Source organism: Patagioenas fasciata, chromosome 3, assembly GCF_037038585.1.
Source record: "Patagioenas fasciata isolate bPatFas1 chromosome 3, bPatFas1.hap1, whole genome shotgun sequence".
In the NCBI taxonomy this organism is placed as follows: domain Eukaryota; kingdom Metazoa; phylum Chordata; class Aves; order Columbiformes; family Columbidae; genus Patagioenas; species Patagioenas fasciata.
In genome coordinates this window covers 18,732,693-18,750,306 of record NC_092522.1, presented here as the reverse complement: position 1 = coordinate 18,750,306, position 17,614 = coordinate 18,732,693, and the positions used below count along the sequence as shown (strand labels likewise).

General features: G+C 39.9%; 2 protein-coding genes across 4 annotated transcripts; one reads left to right on the top strand and one right to left on the bottom strand.

The window, feature by feature from the left end:
* Positions 1-31: 31 nt before the first annotated feature.
* On the top strand, positions 32-9,885 carry TRMT61B (tRNA methyltransferase 61B). 2 transcript variants are annotated; one of them, XM_065835199.2, is made up of 7 exons: positions 32-548; positions 1,317-1,419; positions 3,737-3,927; positions 5,021-5,112; positions 5,511-5,746; positions 6,367-6,447; positions 6,973-9,885. In XM_065835199.2, exons 1-7 carry the CDS (start codon positions 93-95, stop codon positions 6,999-7,001), a joined length of 1,188 nt encoding a protein of 395 aa, XP_065691271.1. In that variant the 5' UTR covers positions 32-92; the 3' UTR covers positions 7,002-9,885. The 2 variants fall into 2 exon arrangements, with proteins under 2 accessions (XP_065691271.1, XP_065691270.1); XM_065835198.2 differs by lacking the exon at positions 6,973-9,885 and adding an exon at positions 6,624-6,731.
* SPDYA (speedy/RINGO cell cycle regulator family member A) lies at positions 4,057-13,892 on the bottom strand. 2 transcript variants are annotated; one of them, XM_071805900.1, is made up of 7 exons: positions 13,856-13,892; positions 12,812-13,058; positions 11,721-11,779; positions 11,374-11,459; positions 9,620-9,791; positions 8,262-8,556; positions 4,057-7,012 (listed from the first exon to the last, which is right to left on the bottom strand). In XM_071805900.1, the coding sequence occupies exons 2-7, from the start codon at positions 13,038-13,040 to the stop codon at positions 6,924-6,926; spliced, it is 930 nt and encodes a 309-aa protein (XP_071662001.1). In that variant the 5' UTR covers positions 13,041-13,058; positions 13,856-13,892; the 3' UTR covers positions 4,057-6,923. The 2 variants fall into 2 exon arrangements, with proteins under 2 accessions (XP_071662001.1, XP_065691272.1); XM_065835200.2 differs by lacking the exon at positions 13,856-13,892 and adding an exon at positions 13,586-13,836.
* Positions 13,893-17,614: the final 3,722 nt, after the last annotated feature.

Here is a 17,614-nt window from a genome sequence, read left to right as displayed (position 1 = left end):
GCGCGTCCCGGTGACGTCAGTAGGCGTCACCGGGGCGCGCGGCGCAGGCGCGCGGGGAGACCGTTAGGCGTCCGTTCGCGCCTCGGTTTCCCATGAGGGTCTGGCCGGGGTTGCGGCGCCTCGCCTCCTTCTCCTCCAGCGATGGGAGGCCGCGGAGGAGGGCGTGGGAGAGGTCGCTGTCGCCGCTGGAGCGGGTGAGGCAGCTGCTGCCGCCTGAGGAAGCGGAGGCGGTGGCGCAATGCGCGGCCGCCCCTCAGGCTGCTCCCCCTCAGGAGGAGGGACCGCGTCCCGGCCCTTTCCGCGCCGGGGAGCTGGCGCTGGCGGAGATGCGGAGGAAGCACAACGCGACGGTGAAGATGATGTGTCGACTGGCGGAGGATTCAGTGTTGGCCAGCTCCGGCGGCGTCCTGCCCCACCGCGACATCATCGGGCAGCTGCCCGGGCAGATGATGCGCACCTCGGCCGGGGCGCGGTTGCTGCTGAGGCGGCCCTCGCTGGAGGAGTACGTGCTGCTGATGCCGCGGGGACCCACCATCGCGTACCCCAAGGTACGGGCTGCTCACCGGGATCGCAGGATGTCAGGGATTAGAAGGGACCTCGAAAGATCATCCAGTCCAATCCCCTCTGCCGAAGCAGGAACACCCAGATTGAGGTTACACAGGAAGGCGTCCAGGCAGGTTTTGAATGTCTCCAGAGGAGACTCCACAACCTCCCTGGGCAGCCTGTTCCAGTGTTCTGTCACCCTCACCGTGAAGAAGTTTCTTTTCATATTTAAGTGGAGCCTCCTGTGTTCCAGTTTGTACCCATTGCCCCTTGTCCTACCATTGTTTGTCACCGAGAAGAGCCTGGCTCCATCCTCCTGACACTCCTCCTTTACATATTTATCAACATTAATGAGGTCACCCCTCAGTCTCCTCCAAGCTAAAGAGACCCAGCTCCCTCAGCCTTTCCGTATAAGAGAGATGCTCCACTCCCTTCATCATCTTTGTTGCCCTGCGCTGGACTCTCTCTAGCAGTTCCCTGTCCTTCTGGAACTGAGGGACCCAGAACTGGACACAATATTCCAGGTGTGGTCTCACCAGAGCAGAGTTAGAGGGGAAGGAGAACCTCTCTTGACCTACTGACCACCCCCCTTCTAATACACCCCAGGATGCCATTGGCCTTCCTGGCCACAAGGGCACAGTGCTGGTTCATGGTCATCCTGCCGTCCACCAGGACCCCCAGGTCCCTTTCCCCTACACTGCTCAGTGGCTGGGATGACTGGTGACTGGGAAATTTCCAAGACTAGTAATGTGCCATGTTTTTCTCACCTTCAGGATATAAGTGCTATGTTAATGATGATAGATATCCACCCGGGAGACACTGTTTTGGAAACTGGCAGCGGGTCTGGTGCTATGAGCTTGTTTCTGTCAAGAGCAGGTGAGAACCTGGTTTTAGAAAACAGAAGCAGCACAATTCCCTTATCACACATTGCCTTTCTTTTGACCGAATACTTATGGTCGCTTCTTAAAAGTTTTGCTGCAGTTCATGTGCTCATATATTGTTTGTTGACTTAAAGGAAAACTAATCTGTGCCAGAGCCAGTGCAGGGACAGCAAACCATTTTGACTGTATTTCAAGGGCTGTGATGCAGAGAGTTACTGAAGGCCCCACAGAAAGCTGAGTTTCAGACATCATTATTGTTGGCTTTGGCTTCACCATACCAGACTCTCTCTGATCTCTTGCCTTCCTCAGTTTCCTTTTCCCCATCTTGATTGACCACGTGAATAATCAGATTGCTGGGTACCAGTGAAAATGCTTATGTGGATGCACGCTGTTATTTTTCATGTTACAGCTGGCCTGGTTTGATCTAGATCTCAGTGCTCTGAAAGGCAGCGAGCTTTGCATTTAGCAATGTGAGTGAGGGTGAACCCTTCATCTCATCTGTAGGTATCCTGTTAATGGACCACATTCAGAGTAATTTGATTAGGGACTCCTGATAGAACAACTTACTTAAGGGAGGGGGGGAAAAAAAAAAACACACAACAACAACAACAAACAAACAAAACAAAACAAAAAAAACAACCACAATTGTGCACTGGAATTGTTTCTGAGCATCCCTGAAAAATAAAGCACTGTTTGAATTTGGTTTTTGACTTAAGGTATTTCTGTTATTGCAGAATGCTGCATTTCTTTGCAGTATTAAAGATGAGCTTTGAGAGCAGAGACAGGAGCCTCATCATGGCTCGCCTTGACCTTATAGAGCAGAAAACACACGTTGCATATCCTGAAGGCTTATGTTCAAAGTCAGCATTTGTGGGCACCTCACATGAGAGTAACTGAATACCTGAGGGTGCCAGCAGTGTTCACAGAGCCTGAGAAGCAGCCCTGTATCCTGGAGCTGCTATGGTACCTCAGCACCAACTTTTCTTTGTTACTGTTTCCCAATGCATGTTATAAAACAGTTATAGGCTATGAAGTCTTTTTAAAATGTTTACAGTTTGGGCTGCCTTTGTGGTTATACTCTTTGTCATTCAACAGTCAAGACACAAAACATTTCAGTACTCCCACTTAAAGCCAGCCAAGTATCTGTGGGAGGTGATGCTTCCTCTTCCAGTCTTGTGAGGGAGACAAACTGAACAAATCAGCTACTTTTTTTGTTTAAGACCAATAAATAAGTTTAGAACTTGAGGACAGCAAATTAATTTTCTCTTACTCTTCCACGTGGCAATGCTGTGTGTCTGCTGTCCTTTGGTGTGTGCTTCAGGATAACAATACAAAGCTTGAGTTTTTCTGAGAAAGTTTAGTATTCAGCAAGTACAAACGCCATCCATCCAGCCCTGCTCATGGATTGCTGAAAGCTCTCTTTGCCCATTTAAAACTAGCGAGGAGAAAGGGAAGCTAATGGTGTGATAGGTTTGAGACATTAGAGTGATGCAAGGATAGAATAATACAGCAATGCACACCCTGCTGTCCATGTTGGGATAGCCTGCTAATGCTTCCTTTATGAAGAACAGTGTGTATTTGTACGTGGTAAATCTCAGGATAGTAAATTTATACTTAAATAATAAAATAATGTCTTACAACTACAAACAATAACAGGAAAATAATGCAAGCCTGTGTAAAAGAGTACGCTTGAAAACTTGTCTATGGGGCTGAGATCACTGGGCTGGCCTGTGGGTTTTCTTAGCCGTTCTACAACCCTAAGAAGAACAGGTGGAGAAAGAACTATCCATGGAAAACAGCAAACCTTTGTAAAAATGAGGACTATCAAAAAAAAAAAACCACTTTGAAACCAGCAGTTTCAAATCAATAACAGCAGAAGCAGTCACTGTCTGTCAGCTTTACAGCATCTGTGAGCAGTAACCTAAGTTGCCACTTCTTGGCTGGTACCTCTGGTAGCTCTAGCAAGAGAATCACAAATCCATAGGGCCACAGATGCTCATGTTCTCTTTTGGTGCAGGAGTTTCTTTGGGAGGACATCTTAGGAACAGTTTGTACTGCTATCACTGTGCTTTGGATCACCTGTGGATGGATGGATTTCAGTCTGTAAAAGAACTAACCTACCACTTTATCTGCATATATTTGTTTTAAGTGTAAAGAAAAAATAAATTGCAACTGATTGTTTCATATATGATTTTTTGCTAAAGTGAGGGTCAGATATAAAGGTGTACTTTTGTTATTTACTTCTGCTATTTTTTCCTAAATTCTTTTTTACAAGGGGAAAAGTAGTAAGCCTAATGTCTTTCATTTTTCAGTTGGGCCCAAAGGACATGTTGTAAGTTACGAAATCAGAGAAGATCATCATAATTTAGCTAAGAAGAATTATAGGCACTGGCGTGCTGCCTGGGAAATAGGACATAGGGAAGAGTGGCCGGACAACGTGGATTTCATTCTGAAAGACATTTCAACAGCTGCTGCAGATATGAAATCTAAAACACTTGATGCAGTAAGTCAAAAAAATCCCCCCATTTGACATCTATCTCTGATGCATGAATTAAAACCTCTAGTGCTCACATTCACAATAGGATTCCCATACGTATTTTAACATGAGAAAAAACAATCAGATCTCCATCAATGAAAGAAACATCGTGATTTTTTTTGTCAGATTACAAGTATTTTCAAGGTTCCAGTTACAGGTTGCCAAATTAAAGAGCAATATGGCTGTAGTGTAGAAATCCTACAAATAATCACTGCTGTCTTGTAAGCAAAGACAAACTTACAGAAATACTGATTTCTCCAAAATCCAAGAAAGTATGTAAGGCATTGCATTTTAAACATTAAATTCAGAAGAAATGCATAACGTTATTGAAAATATAAATATGTAAACACTTTCCTATCAGCTATACAGAACGCACAATGTAACTAAAGCCTAAGTCTGAGTAAGGAATGCTCTTGCTTGTTCTCCTCTCCTGCTTTTTAATCCAGATCTTTTAAAGGGAGGTGTGCTGGGTAAAAAACAGCTAGATGTTAAGCACTCTTCTCTGTAAACCAGACAAACTACTCACATTAACGCTTTAAACAAACGACAACTGTATTAAATGGTTTGAACAAAGAAATAAAATATATAGCATAAAAATACCATTTTAAAAAACTTCAAAAGTAATGGTCTACAGGAAAGATCAGATATTGCATATCTGACTTTTACAGTTTGAATAGTTTTCCAGCAGATGTATAAATTGCCAAAGACAGAAGTTTTCTAAATCTTGATGCAAAAAGCAAGTTAGACATCAAGACAGTAGTGTGACCTTTTCATGATAAAGATGCACTTGAACATTTATTTTTTTTACATTTGAAAACCAGGTATCCAAAAGTGTTAGTAAATGTCATCTTCCGAAAGTTTTTATTAATGTCAGTATTACGGAATTTAATCAGTAGTTAATTAAAGTGTAAGTTTTGAGAGCCAGTCATAAAACTGGTTTGTGATTACATACTGCTGTTGAATGCATTCATTTTCCATAGTTAAACATTGTTTTTTGAAGCGTTGTTATGGAAAAGATTATAGATATATTAATATTTACTGGGAAAACATTCTCTTCCAGATAGTTCTGGATATGCTTAACCCTCAGTTGGCTCTGCCTGTTGTACACTCAAGTCTAAAACAAGGTGGTGTGTGTGCTGTGTATTTAGCAAAGTAAGTATTTACTTCTGGAACTTACCCATTTATTCAGGCATCACCTAAACATCTTTTAAAATATACATCCATCATTAATTAAATGTTTAACTGATTTTTTTTTTCCCCTGGGTAATTTTTTTTTAGGGAGTTGGACTCAGTATAAATTACACTTGGGCAAATCCTTTGGCGTTTATTTTGGGAACACTGTCATTATGGTCAGTGGAAGATTTCACTTAATGACATCCTCAAAATAACTGTACTGTTCAGTAGTCAGGTTGATAGCTCCTTTACCCTAAAACTGAAGAACTCACGTAACCTCAAAGATAAAGAATGTGACAAAGGCAGTAGAATTGAGCCTAACTGTATACGATTTGAGTTTTCAAAATACTACTTTATCTTTTGTATTTCTGCAAAAGCATTACACAGGTTATTGACCTTTTAAACAAAATACGGACCTACAAGCTCCCTTTTGTATGTGAAAATATCATTGAGGTAACTCATAGAAATTGGATGGTACTCCCTGCTAAAATCAAGAATTGCAAATCAAGCCACATGGTGGAAACTAAAGAAAATATTGAAGAACCATCTCAAAAGGAATATGAAGAAGCCCACATTCAGGATCAAGTAGTTCTTAAAGAAAGTGAATACAATGGTAAGAACATTATTGCTGATGAGATACCCTGTTACTGCAATTTGATAATCCAATGATATAATGAAGGTGAAGTTTGTAGGAAGAGGCAGTATGTTTTTCTTAGGTCAGCTGAGATTGTTGTGAAGAATAGAGAAGCTTTTGGACAGCCTGGACCTTGTCAGGTTTGAAAAAGGCTATATTAATGGTTATTTAAATATCTTATTAAAAATCTAGACTAAACAGAAAATAAATTGCAAACTGCAAATAAAGAATGACTGCCCTCCTACTGTTTCCAGATTTTTTTAAATAAAGTTCAGTCTCTTTTACTTGCCCTGATGGGGCCCTGAGGGACAAGAGGACCCTGATGGCTTAAGGATTCCATAGAAGACGAGTTACCAGTGTGCTGTGTTTTCTAGTCCTGCTGTTCTGGCAAATTCAAAAAAGGTGCCTTATACTAGTATAGACTTCCAAATCCATAGTAGAAGAGCAAAGAGGTCTGAATGTACTACTGACAACTTTAACAGAAGCAAAAAGAAAATGAAAATATGTCAAGAAAAAATAATCCATGTGTGTTGGCAACTCTAGTCTGCATGTAGGTTTTAAACTTGTTGGAAGGAATTAAAAATATTTACTTCTCACAGAATCACTTTCTGATGATGCTGAAACATACTGCTCAGTGCCTTACATTGCTAAACCGTCTCATTGGCAGGATGCTCATTCAGGTGAGACACAAGTTTTTTTATTTTAAATGTTTAGTGATATTTTATTTTTTAAAGTATTAATTTTTGTACTAGCATTTGACATGTTGCTATATTGTGAAATCATAAAATTTATAATAATAAACTAATAATTGTGTATTGAAATACTGAAGTAGTTTCTTGTTTTGTTTTTTAATTAGCATTCCTTACCAAGCTGAGAAAGTTTCGACCACTGCTTTCTTGATGCTGCTGAGATGTTAGCTAATTTAAGTATTGTATCAGAATAAAATAAAATAAAATCTAACGAAGTTGCTGCTACATTTTGCAAGTTGTTTAACTTTTAAGTAATGACTGCTTTGATTTCTACTGCATATGAAATGTGAAATCCCACCTACTATGTATAGGGAAAAGTTTTAACAGAATCGTCAGGTGTGGTGTTGCAATGCGACATAGATTGTTCCGCAAAGCACAATATCCATTTCTGTCTTGTTGGGTGTATTTCATTCTTCATTACTTGTAAACCAATCCATCGATTTGTCTTGGTTCAAGGTGCTACCTTGTCTCCTTTTGCCGGATAAGTTCTGACAGTCTACCAGAAATAAGGAGAAAAAATTTATTAAGAAGCAGCTTCTGACTTCACTGGCTAACAACTGGTGGATATCACTTTCTTTAAGAACAAAGCACAACTGAAGAAACTGAAATTCACTGAATTTCTCTTGATAAAGCTGTGCTTATTTCAAGAAAAAGACCAATTGTTTACATATATAGCTTTGGTTCACTTCCAGCGCCCATGCAGAAAGTTGCCTGGTTATTTGTGAACTTTACTTAAATGGTCAAAATAAATTTTTCTGACCTTTGTCAGATATGAAAAGCGAGGTCTCCCAAGTAAAAACAGACTTGAAATTACATCTTTTAGGATCTCACGTAGGTCTTCCTATAAGCATGTGGTGGTGTTTAACACATTAAATTTATTAAATTATATGTAACCCAGTATTGAATAAGTATATTAAGAACTCTGCAGTGGTTAAGCACATGGAAGTATCTTTGTAGAACTGAGGCCTTCTGCAGCTCCTCCAGGAAGTTTGTATCTCAGCTGTGTTCCAGTCTTAATAAATTAAACAATGAGCATTTGCCCCATAACTGCTGTATGTAATGGAGGCTTTGCAAACAAAGGATTGGGATGCTATTTTGAGTAGGTTAATGTGCAAAGATTCAATGACATAAAACAGTTTATTATCATAAACTCTTGTATTGATTTCTACTTGTACCCCAGTCTCAAAAGGGAATCCTGTGTAAACTCTGTCAACAGTTGAGATACACTTAAAGGAAAATATGAATTGTGATTTAATGTATGTCCAAACTGATGACAGCAACTGACCAGCTTGCCTTTTCAAAAAACAGGGCTCTCAACAAGAGCACTGTAACTCATGTAGCACACACTCTTCTAACTCACGTGACACATACCAGTATTTTTACCATTTCTTGTAGTCAATCCTAAGTGTTTAAAACAGAATTCTCAATTTACTTTATAATGCAAGAATAATAATAATTGCCTAAATAGACTGGAATGCAACCCAAAATCTACTGTAGCAGATGAAGGTAATTTGAAGAGACACAGAATACAAAACACTTGGTACTTCCAGAAGGTCAAGATGTAAAAATCAAACTGGCAGTAAAAGCACAGTTCAACCAAGGTAACTGCATTTGTAATAGGGATGTCTGCTAACACATAGAGGTCACATCTTGTACCAAGGACACGGAAGTCCCTACAGTAGTAAGGGCAAATATGGCCTCAATTCCCTAAAGTAATGAAAATTATTTGCAGTATTAAACCATACCTTGGGCATAATGAGGAGAGTCAATGAGCATTTTTTCACTTGAAAAGGTGTTCTTTGAATTCTGGGTTGAATGTAATTCCATCATCTCCAAAGTGCCAGCAGATGAGGAGGAAGATGATGATAATCCTAGTCGTACAAATCTTCCTTTCTTACCACAAAGCAAGCAGTCTGTAGGAGTAGCACTAGGTCCTCGGGGCAGCTGTGCTTCATCATCTTTGTAGCTTCTGACAGCTCCACTGTGGTGCACAGAACGTTCTCGCTGCCATATGTAATGTGTTGGAGCAATAGCCATCACCTGACAGAACAGCCATAACAATAATGGGAAAACATAACAGTTGAAAACATGGTATCCAATTCATAAATGGCAGAGAATTAATACCATGTAGCTGAAATGGATATGATCTTTATCTGCTGCTGTCTCGCTAGAAAGTTTGCTATCTTAGACATGAGCAAGTGAGCCAGTTATGTACCAAACATGGAAACACAACAATTTGAAACGTCATGTGAATCATCACAAATACCAGCTTACATTTTGTATGTTGGGCTGAAGATGGTGTCTTTGACTAACTACTAAATATCAACTAGATGGATGTTTTGGTCCACAAGGTCACTGACTATTGACTGTTGGAAGCTGGGAAAAGCATTCCCAATCTCATCCCCAGAGATGGGATTCTTGAGTGAGATTTTCTTTTCAACCAGCTGTAGTGAACATTGTTCCTGGAACATGACAAGGCTTTTCCAGACAGATACATTCCACCTGAAAAGTGAGGAATGTCTTTTTTCCCCTCCTACTATGTTTGAAAAGCATAGGTTGTAAACCTGAATGAATATTAGAGAATGTTAAAAGTGTGTTCTCGGTTTTGTTTAAATGCAGTGAAAAACCCTTGACTTGAAAAATCAATTGAAGTTATATTATTAATTTGAAGGGATTAAAATTTTACATGAGGTGCTGGGATTTTTATTTGAAGGTTTTACTTGTGTACAAACTTAAAATTTGTAAAGCAAACATACACATGCAAAATTATTTCTGAAGTGAAGGAAGTGAAACAACCAATGATAAATAAAAATATAAGTCCTTACGCAAAGCAGAAAGACTCTAGTCAATAAATGTCACTTTTAACAGTAGTGCAATGTAAAATATTCTAGTTTACTTTAAAAGCACATTTTCAAATAATGTATTTTAAATGCAGAAGAAAAAAAAAATCATGGAGGATAAGTGCATTGTTACATTTTAGCCACATCTTTGCTTTCCCATGGCTTGTCTACACACTGTAGGGAATACATTATTTGTATAGAGGTAGAGTGTTAGGTGGTATTAATTATTGTTTCAGCATCTACAATATTAAAACCCTCCCTACCTCTTCACAGCAGCGTCTGCTTACAATAGCCCTGTAGTCAATTCTACTCCATAGTTGATCTCTCAACCTTAAGAAATCGGGGAAGAGCTTTCTCCAGGCTTTTCCCAAAGCCCATGGGAAAATGTCATACTTGGATTCTTCATCATCTTCTTCAACTGTATTTGCCAGATACCTTCAAACATATATATGTTTGTGTTTGTAGAAGTTATTCAATCTTAAATCACTGTATTAGCATGATTTCTAACATTAAAAGATGTGATATTGAAGCAGTTATTTTTCCTAGTATTATGGGAAAAACTAGCAAAATGCAGTCTTCTCTCATGAGTAGAGTATTTTCTGAAACAGAAAGTTTCATATGTATCCTTTGGGTAAATAAAACCTTAACTTAAGCTACTATAAAAACTGCTTTACCCTGGAGTCTCCTAAATGAGTAGATGCAAGAACTAACATAGTGGGACAGCCTTCTCCAAACAGGTAAGATATCCTGGTACTAAAGTGAACAGTTTCTGACTATTTATCTAAATAAAGCTTAAACCTACCTTGTGAAATCTTAAACTTTACATTTTTTTACTTAATGGATTTTAACTCTTCGAAAATTATGTTGCTCACACTAAATTAGCAGCAAACAACTAAATACAGGTCTACTTTAATGTATAAATGAAAACCTTAAATTATTTTCTTAATGTCCATATTTCTCCCTTCCTTTGCTTATGTGCTACTTTTGGTTCTGGGTCATCTTCTCAGACAACAGGAAGACATTTACTTCCTCTGGATCCACCTGCTACTACATTCCTGTCAATCATATCTGAAAAAAACACGACTTTTAGTCTGCTCACCAATTTTCTCACTTGCTCCTAACCCCGGTATTCCCTCTAGTCCCAGTCTCACCAGACGCTTTGTCCCTTTCCAATCCTCTCGCTCTTCTGGCCTGGCTTTCCTCCCTTCAATGTGGAGTCAGACAGTTTCTTCCTCCATGCTTAGTGGATGCTGCCCAGAACAGCATTTACAGGAGAAGAAATGGCCATCTTTCTCCCTGTACTAGCGTGCAAATCAGAGTGTCTGAGAAGTGCTAGTACAGAAAAAGATGGCCTGAGCACCACAACACTATGAGAGGAAATGCTGAATCACACTGTAGGTATGGCCAAATATGGAGAGATTATATAGGCTTGGTAAAGACAGAGTCCTGACTGCACATCTATTTCAAAGGATAGAAATTTTAGAACTGTTCAAAAACCACCTCAAAAATTCTTTAGCAACATTTTTACAGTTGACTTAAATCATGTTGACAGCAACTTTAATAAGAAGTGACGCCCAAGGTGTGTATCACGATGAAACATTTTGGTACAAATGACTTAGGGGCTGGCAAAGTTATAAAATAGGGTCTTACACCAGGAACTGTGAGCCACATATATGTTGCCATGTATTGTCCTGCGTATGTTTCTTGTAATGCTTAAAAAGTTCACAGATTTACAGTTTGGTAGGCAGAATGCCACACTATGTGTCACAACACCAATGCAAACGTCCCCTCACCGCTATTCAAGCTTGTTCCACACAGGTGGTCAGCAGAGGAAGAATGTTCAATTTACACTATTTATATACAGTATATAGATCACGTTTCTATACTTCATACAGAACCCAAACAACTACACACCTGATAAAGAAGTCTCATTGTATATCGTAATTATCAATGGCATAGACAAAGAAAATAATGCAAAGTTTATCCTAATAAAACCAGATAATGTAAAAGTACTTACAGAGCAACAAAGAAGTTGATTCTGGTATGCTCACTTATTGTGAAGTTAGCCCTCTTGAAATAAACGAAAGTCATTGCCAAGAGATACTGTTTTAAAATGTAAAATGTTACATTCATTGTTAAATATGAATGTATTATTTCAGTATATCATTTCCTAAAATGCACGTTTATCTTGCACCAAGATATTTTGGTCATTTTTATCAATGAGGAAAGACTGAGTTTCTTTAAGCTTCCATACAAACACATGAGAAAAAGAAATGGTCTGTATTTGCATTACAGTATCAAGTGACTAAGGGCATACTTTTCACTCAGTATATGTTCTGTTGTCTGAGAAGAAAACACACTTACCTTGTCTGCAATTTTACAGCAACAGTCCATCCAAAGGAAGTCTTGGATTAGATCATCATCTGCAACCAAGGGAAGTTGTAACATTCCAAACACCAAAATTGTTTTTCTTAAAAAGTATTTGTAAATAAATGACAGATGGCCCTTTTACTAAACCAAATAAAAAGGAAAGAAGCTAGACCCACCAGTAGAGAACAGAGAAACTGAGGGGAGAAAGAGGTTAGGTATGAAAAAACTTAAGCCACAAAAGAAGACAAACCACCCTAGTGATTGCATGTCATTCATTCTCAGTAATAGCTCAAGTGAAGGTGAAAAATCACCAGTATTGTTATTATTTAAGTAACTTCTTCCTGCTTAAGTGGTTTCATCCAGTGGTGTACCGTTATTTCTGGTGAACCATAGACTGCCAAGATCTCTGCACCTTGATTACCTGCCAGCCTTTATAAGGCAATGATCATTTGTGGTCAGTACATCACTGTCTGTGCACATGGACTATAACAGCATTACCACAAATTCCCTCTGAGTCACTCCTCTATTCAAAGTTCAAATAAAAACCAAGTGTATTATCCCACTATTACTCAATCTCTTCACTAAACCAAATAAATACAAATCTTCATATGAAAGAGACGCAACTGCAAAAGAGATGCCACAACTCCTCGGATTTTCATCCCATTCCACTTCTCCCCCTTCATGTTTATTCCCACAATAAATAACACGCCTATAATACTGGTAGTCCAGCCTTTTTTAAGCCTTGTGTACAATAAGATGTAATTTTTTTACATGTGTTTGTTGACATATAAGAGAAAATAGAAAGGAAAGGGCAATTTTCATAAGAGGAAGCATTATACCACTTTGGTTTCATTTGTAATTTTAAAAGATAATTCTCATCAGTTTGGCAGCCCTTTTTGTATTTTTAACTTAAGCATTAAATATTAGTACACTAAAATATAACAGCAAAATATGTTTAGATAAAGACGCAGCCATTAGTATCTCTATAAAAAGCACTCCCTAAACTACTGAGTTTAGAAACCACACTTGCTTTATACTTTTCTACTGTTCAGTCAATACATCAATATCTATCTTTATTAACCTACCGAATAATTTAAAGAAAGCTGTCATTTCCTGACGCTGAATAACTAGACATGGTCCCTTTGGACATTTATACTTATGACTAGGAACCCTTTTTTCACCATTTTCTTCATGGTCATTAAAAGCAGGCCGCTTTAGTCTAATGAGGTTTTTTTGCTGATGTGATCTGGATCCACTTGATTTTACACGAACAGTGACAGTGGGAGGTGTCTGACACACCAGGCTGTGTTTCATTTTGGTAAGTAAGGTTTCCTGTTAAAAAAAGAAGAAAAAAAAATAACTACAAAAATAACTAATTTGTCTGTATTTCTTTTGTTAAAATGAAGCATTTCAGTAGAGCTTGTATGTCAGACAATACAAAAATTAACTTTACCAGCACTAATTATTTAAGTCTTGTGCCCTAAGCCAACTCTGTAGATTTTTTAAATTTAGTTCTAATTTGACAAAGCTCTTTTTCAGTAGGAGGATTCAATCTTTTTCCACTCAAAACTCTGAAAAATCAAAAAAAAAAAAAAAATTCCAGAAAAAGTTGCAGTTTGACAGATCCTCAGAGCCCTACACACTTACTTAGGTCTACCAATAAACTCTGTTCCTCTCCTCCAATTTGTGAATGTGTATTTTGAAAAGAACATCAATAGAATTAATGCAACAGAACTATAATTTAGCTATATAGCGTTAAAGTCCTGAGCTCTTTATTTTTTTAACAGTTATAACAATTGGGAATAAAAACTCATCCTTCAGGTAGGACATATCCTGAAGGCATAACGGAAGAAACAAACCTGAGGTGTCTGTAGGTGTAAAAGTCAAGAAGACACCAAACGGAGTGTGAGGAAAGGTTTTAGACAGGAGCAAATGCATTTAGTTATTCAGTAGGTCCCTCCACAGACCATGGGGCTGCCTGAGGCTGGCTGTCACAGCATCCTACCGGGCTCTCCAGCTCCTGGTTAGCAGCCGCATTGAAAACAAAACCCAAACCCCCTCACGTGTGCGTTCCCAGCAGGCGGGCCCGGAGCAGCCCCCGCCCAGCCCGCTCCCCTCACAGCCCTCACCTCGCGCCACAGCCCGCCGCCGCGCAGCTCGAGATGGCGCCTCCCGCAGCCAATCGGTGCGCGCGAGGCGGCCGCCTCAGCCAATTGGGAAGCGGGACACGCCTACCTCCCCATGTCTCCTCCTGCCGCCGGGGGGCGCTGGTCTGTGTGGCTTCAGCGGAGCTGGTCTCGGGCCCGCAGCCAATCAGAGTGGAGCAGGGCGGTTGTGGGGCAGGGGCAGGGTTCTGCGGGCCCTCGTGTCGCGTCCTCCGTGGGCTGCGGGAGCGGCGCGGCGGAAAGATCGCACAGCGCTGCATGCTGGAGTCAGGGCTCTAGAAAGCTCCGAGATAATGTTGTAGCGCCGTGTGATGGCGCTACCCACTCAGGCGTCCGGGGCTCGGCTCACGGAGTCGCTTTCCCGCGCGAGACCAGGTGAGCCCCGAAGCTGGTGTGGCCGGTCACTCTGGGTCTGGCGACACGGGACATGTGTGCCGCTTCACCCTGGCGTCCTTACAACATCCCCCCAGGAGCACAAACAGCTCCCCAGGAGGCAAGGGACATGAGGAAGAAGGCACATTGAACAGCTAAGGTCATGGTGAGACCGCATCTGGAATATTGTGTCCAGTTCTGGGCCCCTCAGTTCAAGAACTGCTGGAGAGAGTCCAGCACAGGGCAACAAAGATGATTAAGGGAGTGAAGCATCTCCCTTATGAGGAAAGGCTGAGGGAGCTGGGTCTCTTTAGCTTGGAGGACACTGAGGGGTGACCTCATTCATGTTTATAAATACGTAAAGGGTGAGTGTCAGGAGGATGGAGCCTGGCTCTTCTCGGTGACAAACAATGACAGGACAAGGGGCAGCGGGTGCAAACGGGAACACAGGAGGTTCTGCTTAAATATGAAAAGAAACTTCGCAGTGAGGGTGCCAGAGCACTGGAACAGGCTGCCCAGGGAGGGAGGTTGTGGAGTCTCCTTCTCTGCAGACATTCAAAACCCGCCTGGACACCTTCCTGTGTAACCTCATCTGGGTGTTCCTGCTTCGGCAGAGGGGATAGGACTGGATGCTCTTTCGAGGTCCCTTCTAATCCCTGACATTCTGTGATTCTGTGATTCATGAAAAACAGAGGTGCAACATACCCTGCTGTTACTTTTCCATGGAAGCAATTCATGCATGTAGTATTATGCAATTAGTCTAAGGCAATCTGGTTCAAATGTCCTAACAAGAATGAAAAAATCCCTTCGCTAGTAAGATTGTGGGAAATCTTACTGTTGCCTTTTAAGAGCTAAAGATTTATTCTAGGAAGATGGCACTAGTCTGATTTGTTATGGTAATGAGAAGAGAGGCCCTTTTACTCCTCATCTTTTATTAATAATTTGCTAGATAAGTTCATTCAGGTGCTCTGGGTTAGTGAGCGTATTCAGGGAAAGGTCATATCAAGTTTTATGATTATGTAATCAGAGAGAAAAAAACCTATTGGGAGGTAAATGTATGAACTAACAGCAGCTCTCTGTGGAGCAGGCTGAAATCAGGAAATCTGGCGATGGGGCAGAGATGATACCAAAAAAATCAGTTGGGCAAAATTCTGTCTGTTTGAGGTTCTTTCATCCTACACTTACGTGTTCAGGATGAGTTACCCTACGTTAAATTGTTCTTTATTTTGGGGTAATATTTTTCATCTGAGGAACTCAAAGCACTCTTCAATTAATTACCATTAATTTGATAACTGTGGAAAAAAAAATTAAGGATATGTTACAGAAACGTCATGTAACCATCTAAACTGTTTAGACTGCAAAACAACCTTCTGTCATTTTTTTTCCCCAGTGCAAGATATAAAACTGTAACGATAATTCTGAAGTGCATTCGTTCTTATTGTTTACATCTTCACATTTGTATTCCTTGGCTTATCAGTAAAAAGCACCGTACAATGTAGATCGTGATCCACGCAAAGCTTTCCAGGGTTTGTATAGTTTGGTTTTTTTCCTGTAGCTTTCTATTTTCAAGCTAGTAATTCTGCAACAAAATAGTAGAAGATGATTATTTATTTTTCTTTTCCCTCTCAAAGATCTGTTACAATCTAGTTATTCAGAAGGCACTGTGACTCTCTAACCGTTTCTGTGCTGTCCCCTGCCTTCCAGCACCCAGCGCTCTGCTCTCATACGGACCAGTTCCATAACTTTGGCTCAGACTCCGAGGAAACCAAAATTGTGAGAAAAAGCTGACAAAAGTCTGCAACTTTACCTTCTTTTCCTCGCAGGACTCTACAGCCTGAGATAGGAATGTTAAGATGGGGGTGACTCAAGGATTCAATGTGGAAACATCATGGAAAAGCACCAATGTGGAAAGGTTGATGCCTGAACACAGTGACAATAAGGAAGCAGAACTTGACCTGACTCTCGCATGTGATAGTGGACTTAACTGGTTCTCAGCTTTGCATATTATTAACTGCAGTTTTCAGAAGGCTGAACAATTCATTCCAGAATATCTGGAAGAATATATTTTTCTGTACTTTTCTGTCTAGGTAGCTCACTGGACATCAGGGGGCACTGTTTCACCACAACGAATTTAAACAATGTGGCATTTGTCTAGTACATTGGATTTAATGTTGTACTTCTTAATCCTTCCTATAGGTGGACATTCCTATAGGTGCACATTAAATCAATTTAGCTACTCTTCATCTTTATATATTATCACACTTAAAGGGTATTTTTTTATATATATATATATATATCTATATATATAGATATATAAGACCTAGGATTCTTAAAAAAATCTTATTTAAAAAAAAAAAAAAAAAAGCACTGTAATATAATTACATGAGATATATAATTACATAGGTACCCAGTAGCTAGGTCCAGAAAGGCAGGTGCAGAGCACTTTGCTTCCTTTAAACAAAAAGAGAAAGGCTTAAAAACTTTAGTGATTGGGTTACTTACAGATAGATTAAGAAGCATCACTGAATAAAACACAGAGCTAGTATTTGAATAAATTATGTTTAGGATATACATACATTTTAAAATCTATAATATTTATGAGGTAGAAAAGCCAATGCCTTTGGCTTCTGATATCCTTTCCAGTGAATTTTTTGTTGTTTAAGAAAAATAAAATACCACACGAAGAACACCTGATATTTCTTTCCAAATGAAGTCATGAAGAAGAGCCATTAGTTCTTTTAAATACAGATCATTGTTCAAAATAAAATACATATTTCTCAATTATAGACTTTTCCTACTTATTGCAGAGTCTGAGGGGAAAAAAGGTCTCCCCTGCAGAGACACCTCCCGACCTTGTTTGGGGAACCCGGCCTCCCAATCAACCATGTTCGTATGAAATGCACATGGGATGGAAGCTCCTTCCCTGAAAACCATACTGAAACTGAAGCATTCATCTAAACAGCAAACTTTGGACACATGGCTAACCCTCTTAGAATAAAAGGTGTAGCAAGTCACACGAGTTTCAGTAAATTAAAAAGGAACAGATAAATCACCTGAACCCACATCTATTACAAGAAACCTGTGTTTTATATGGTAAGAGAGAGTAAAGATTTAGATGAGATGTGTGAAACAAATCATTCTGGCATCACGGTGCCTGGGCCAGGACTAAGCATAACAGACAGAAGGCCCCTCACCTGTTTGCTGCTTGAGGCAGCGGGTAGGAATACTGGGAGGGTGCCCTACAGCTAAAACCTTGCTTTTGAAAAATGTTACAGGACTATTAGAAATACAAATGGTCCGGTGCCACTTAAGTGTATGTCATTGATGGATGAATGGACGGGAAAATTGTTC

Bases quoted from the DNA above. Each gene is read 5' to 3' on its own strand.
- TRMT61B (XM_065835198.2), top strand. From the start codon at position 93: ATGAGGGTCTGGCCGGGGTTGCGGCGCCTCGCCTCCTTCTCCTCCAGC. The intron at 549-1,316 runs GTACGGGCTGCT...TCTCACCTTCAG, and splicing joins CCACCATCGCGTACCCCAAG to GATATAAGTGCTATGTTAAT. The intron at 3,928-5,020 runs GTAAGTCAAAAA...ATTCTCTTCCAG, and splicing joins AATCTAAAACACTTGATGCA to ATAGTTCTGGATATGCTTAA.
- SPDYA (XM_071805900.1), bottom strand. From the start codon at position 13,040: ATGAAACACAGCCTGGTGTGTCAGACACCTCCCACTGTCACTGTTCGT. The intron at 9,792-11,373 runs GTAAGTACTTTT...ATATGTTTGAAG, and splicing joins ATCAACTTCTTTGTTGCTCT to GTATCTGGCAAATACAGTTG. The intron at 8,557-9,619 runs GTAGGGAGGGTT...CTGTTCTGTCAG, and splicing joins GCAGACGCTGCTGTGAAGAG to GTGATGGCTATTGCTCCAAC.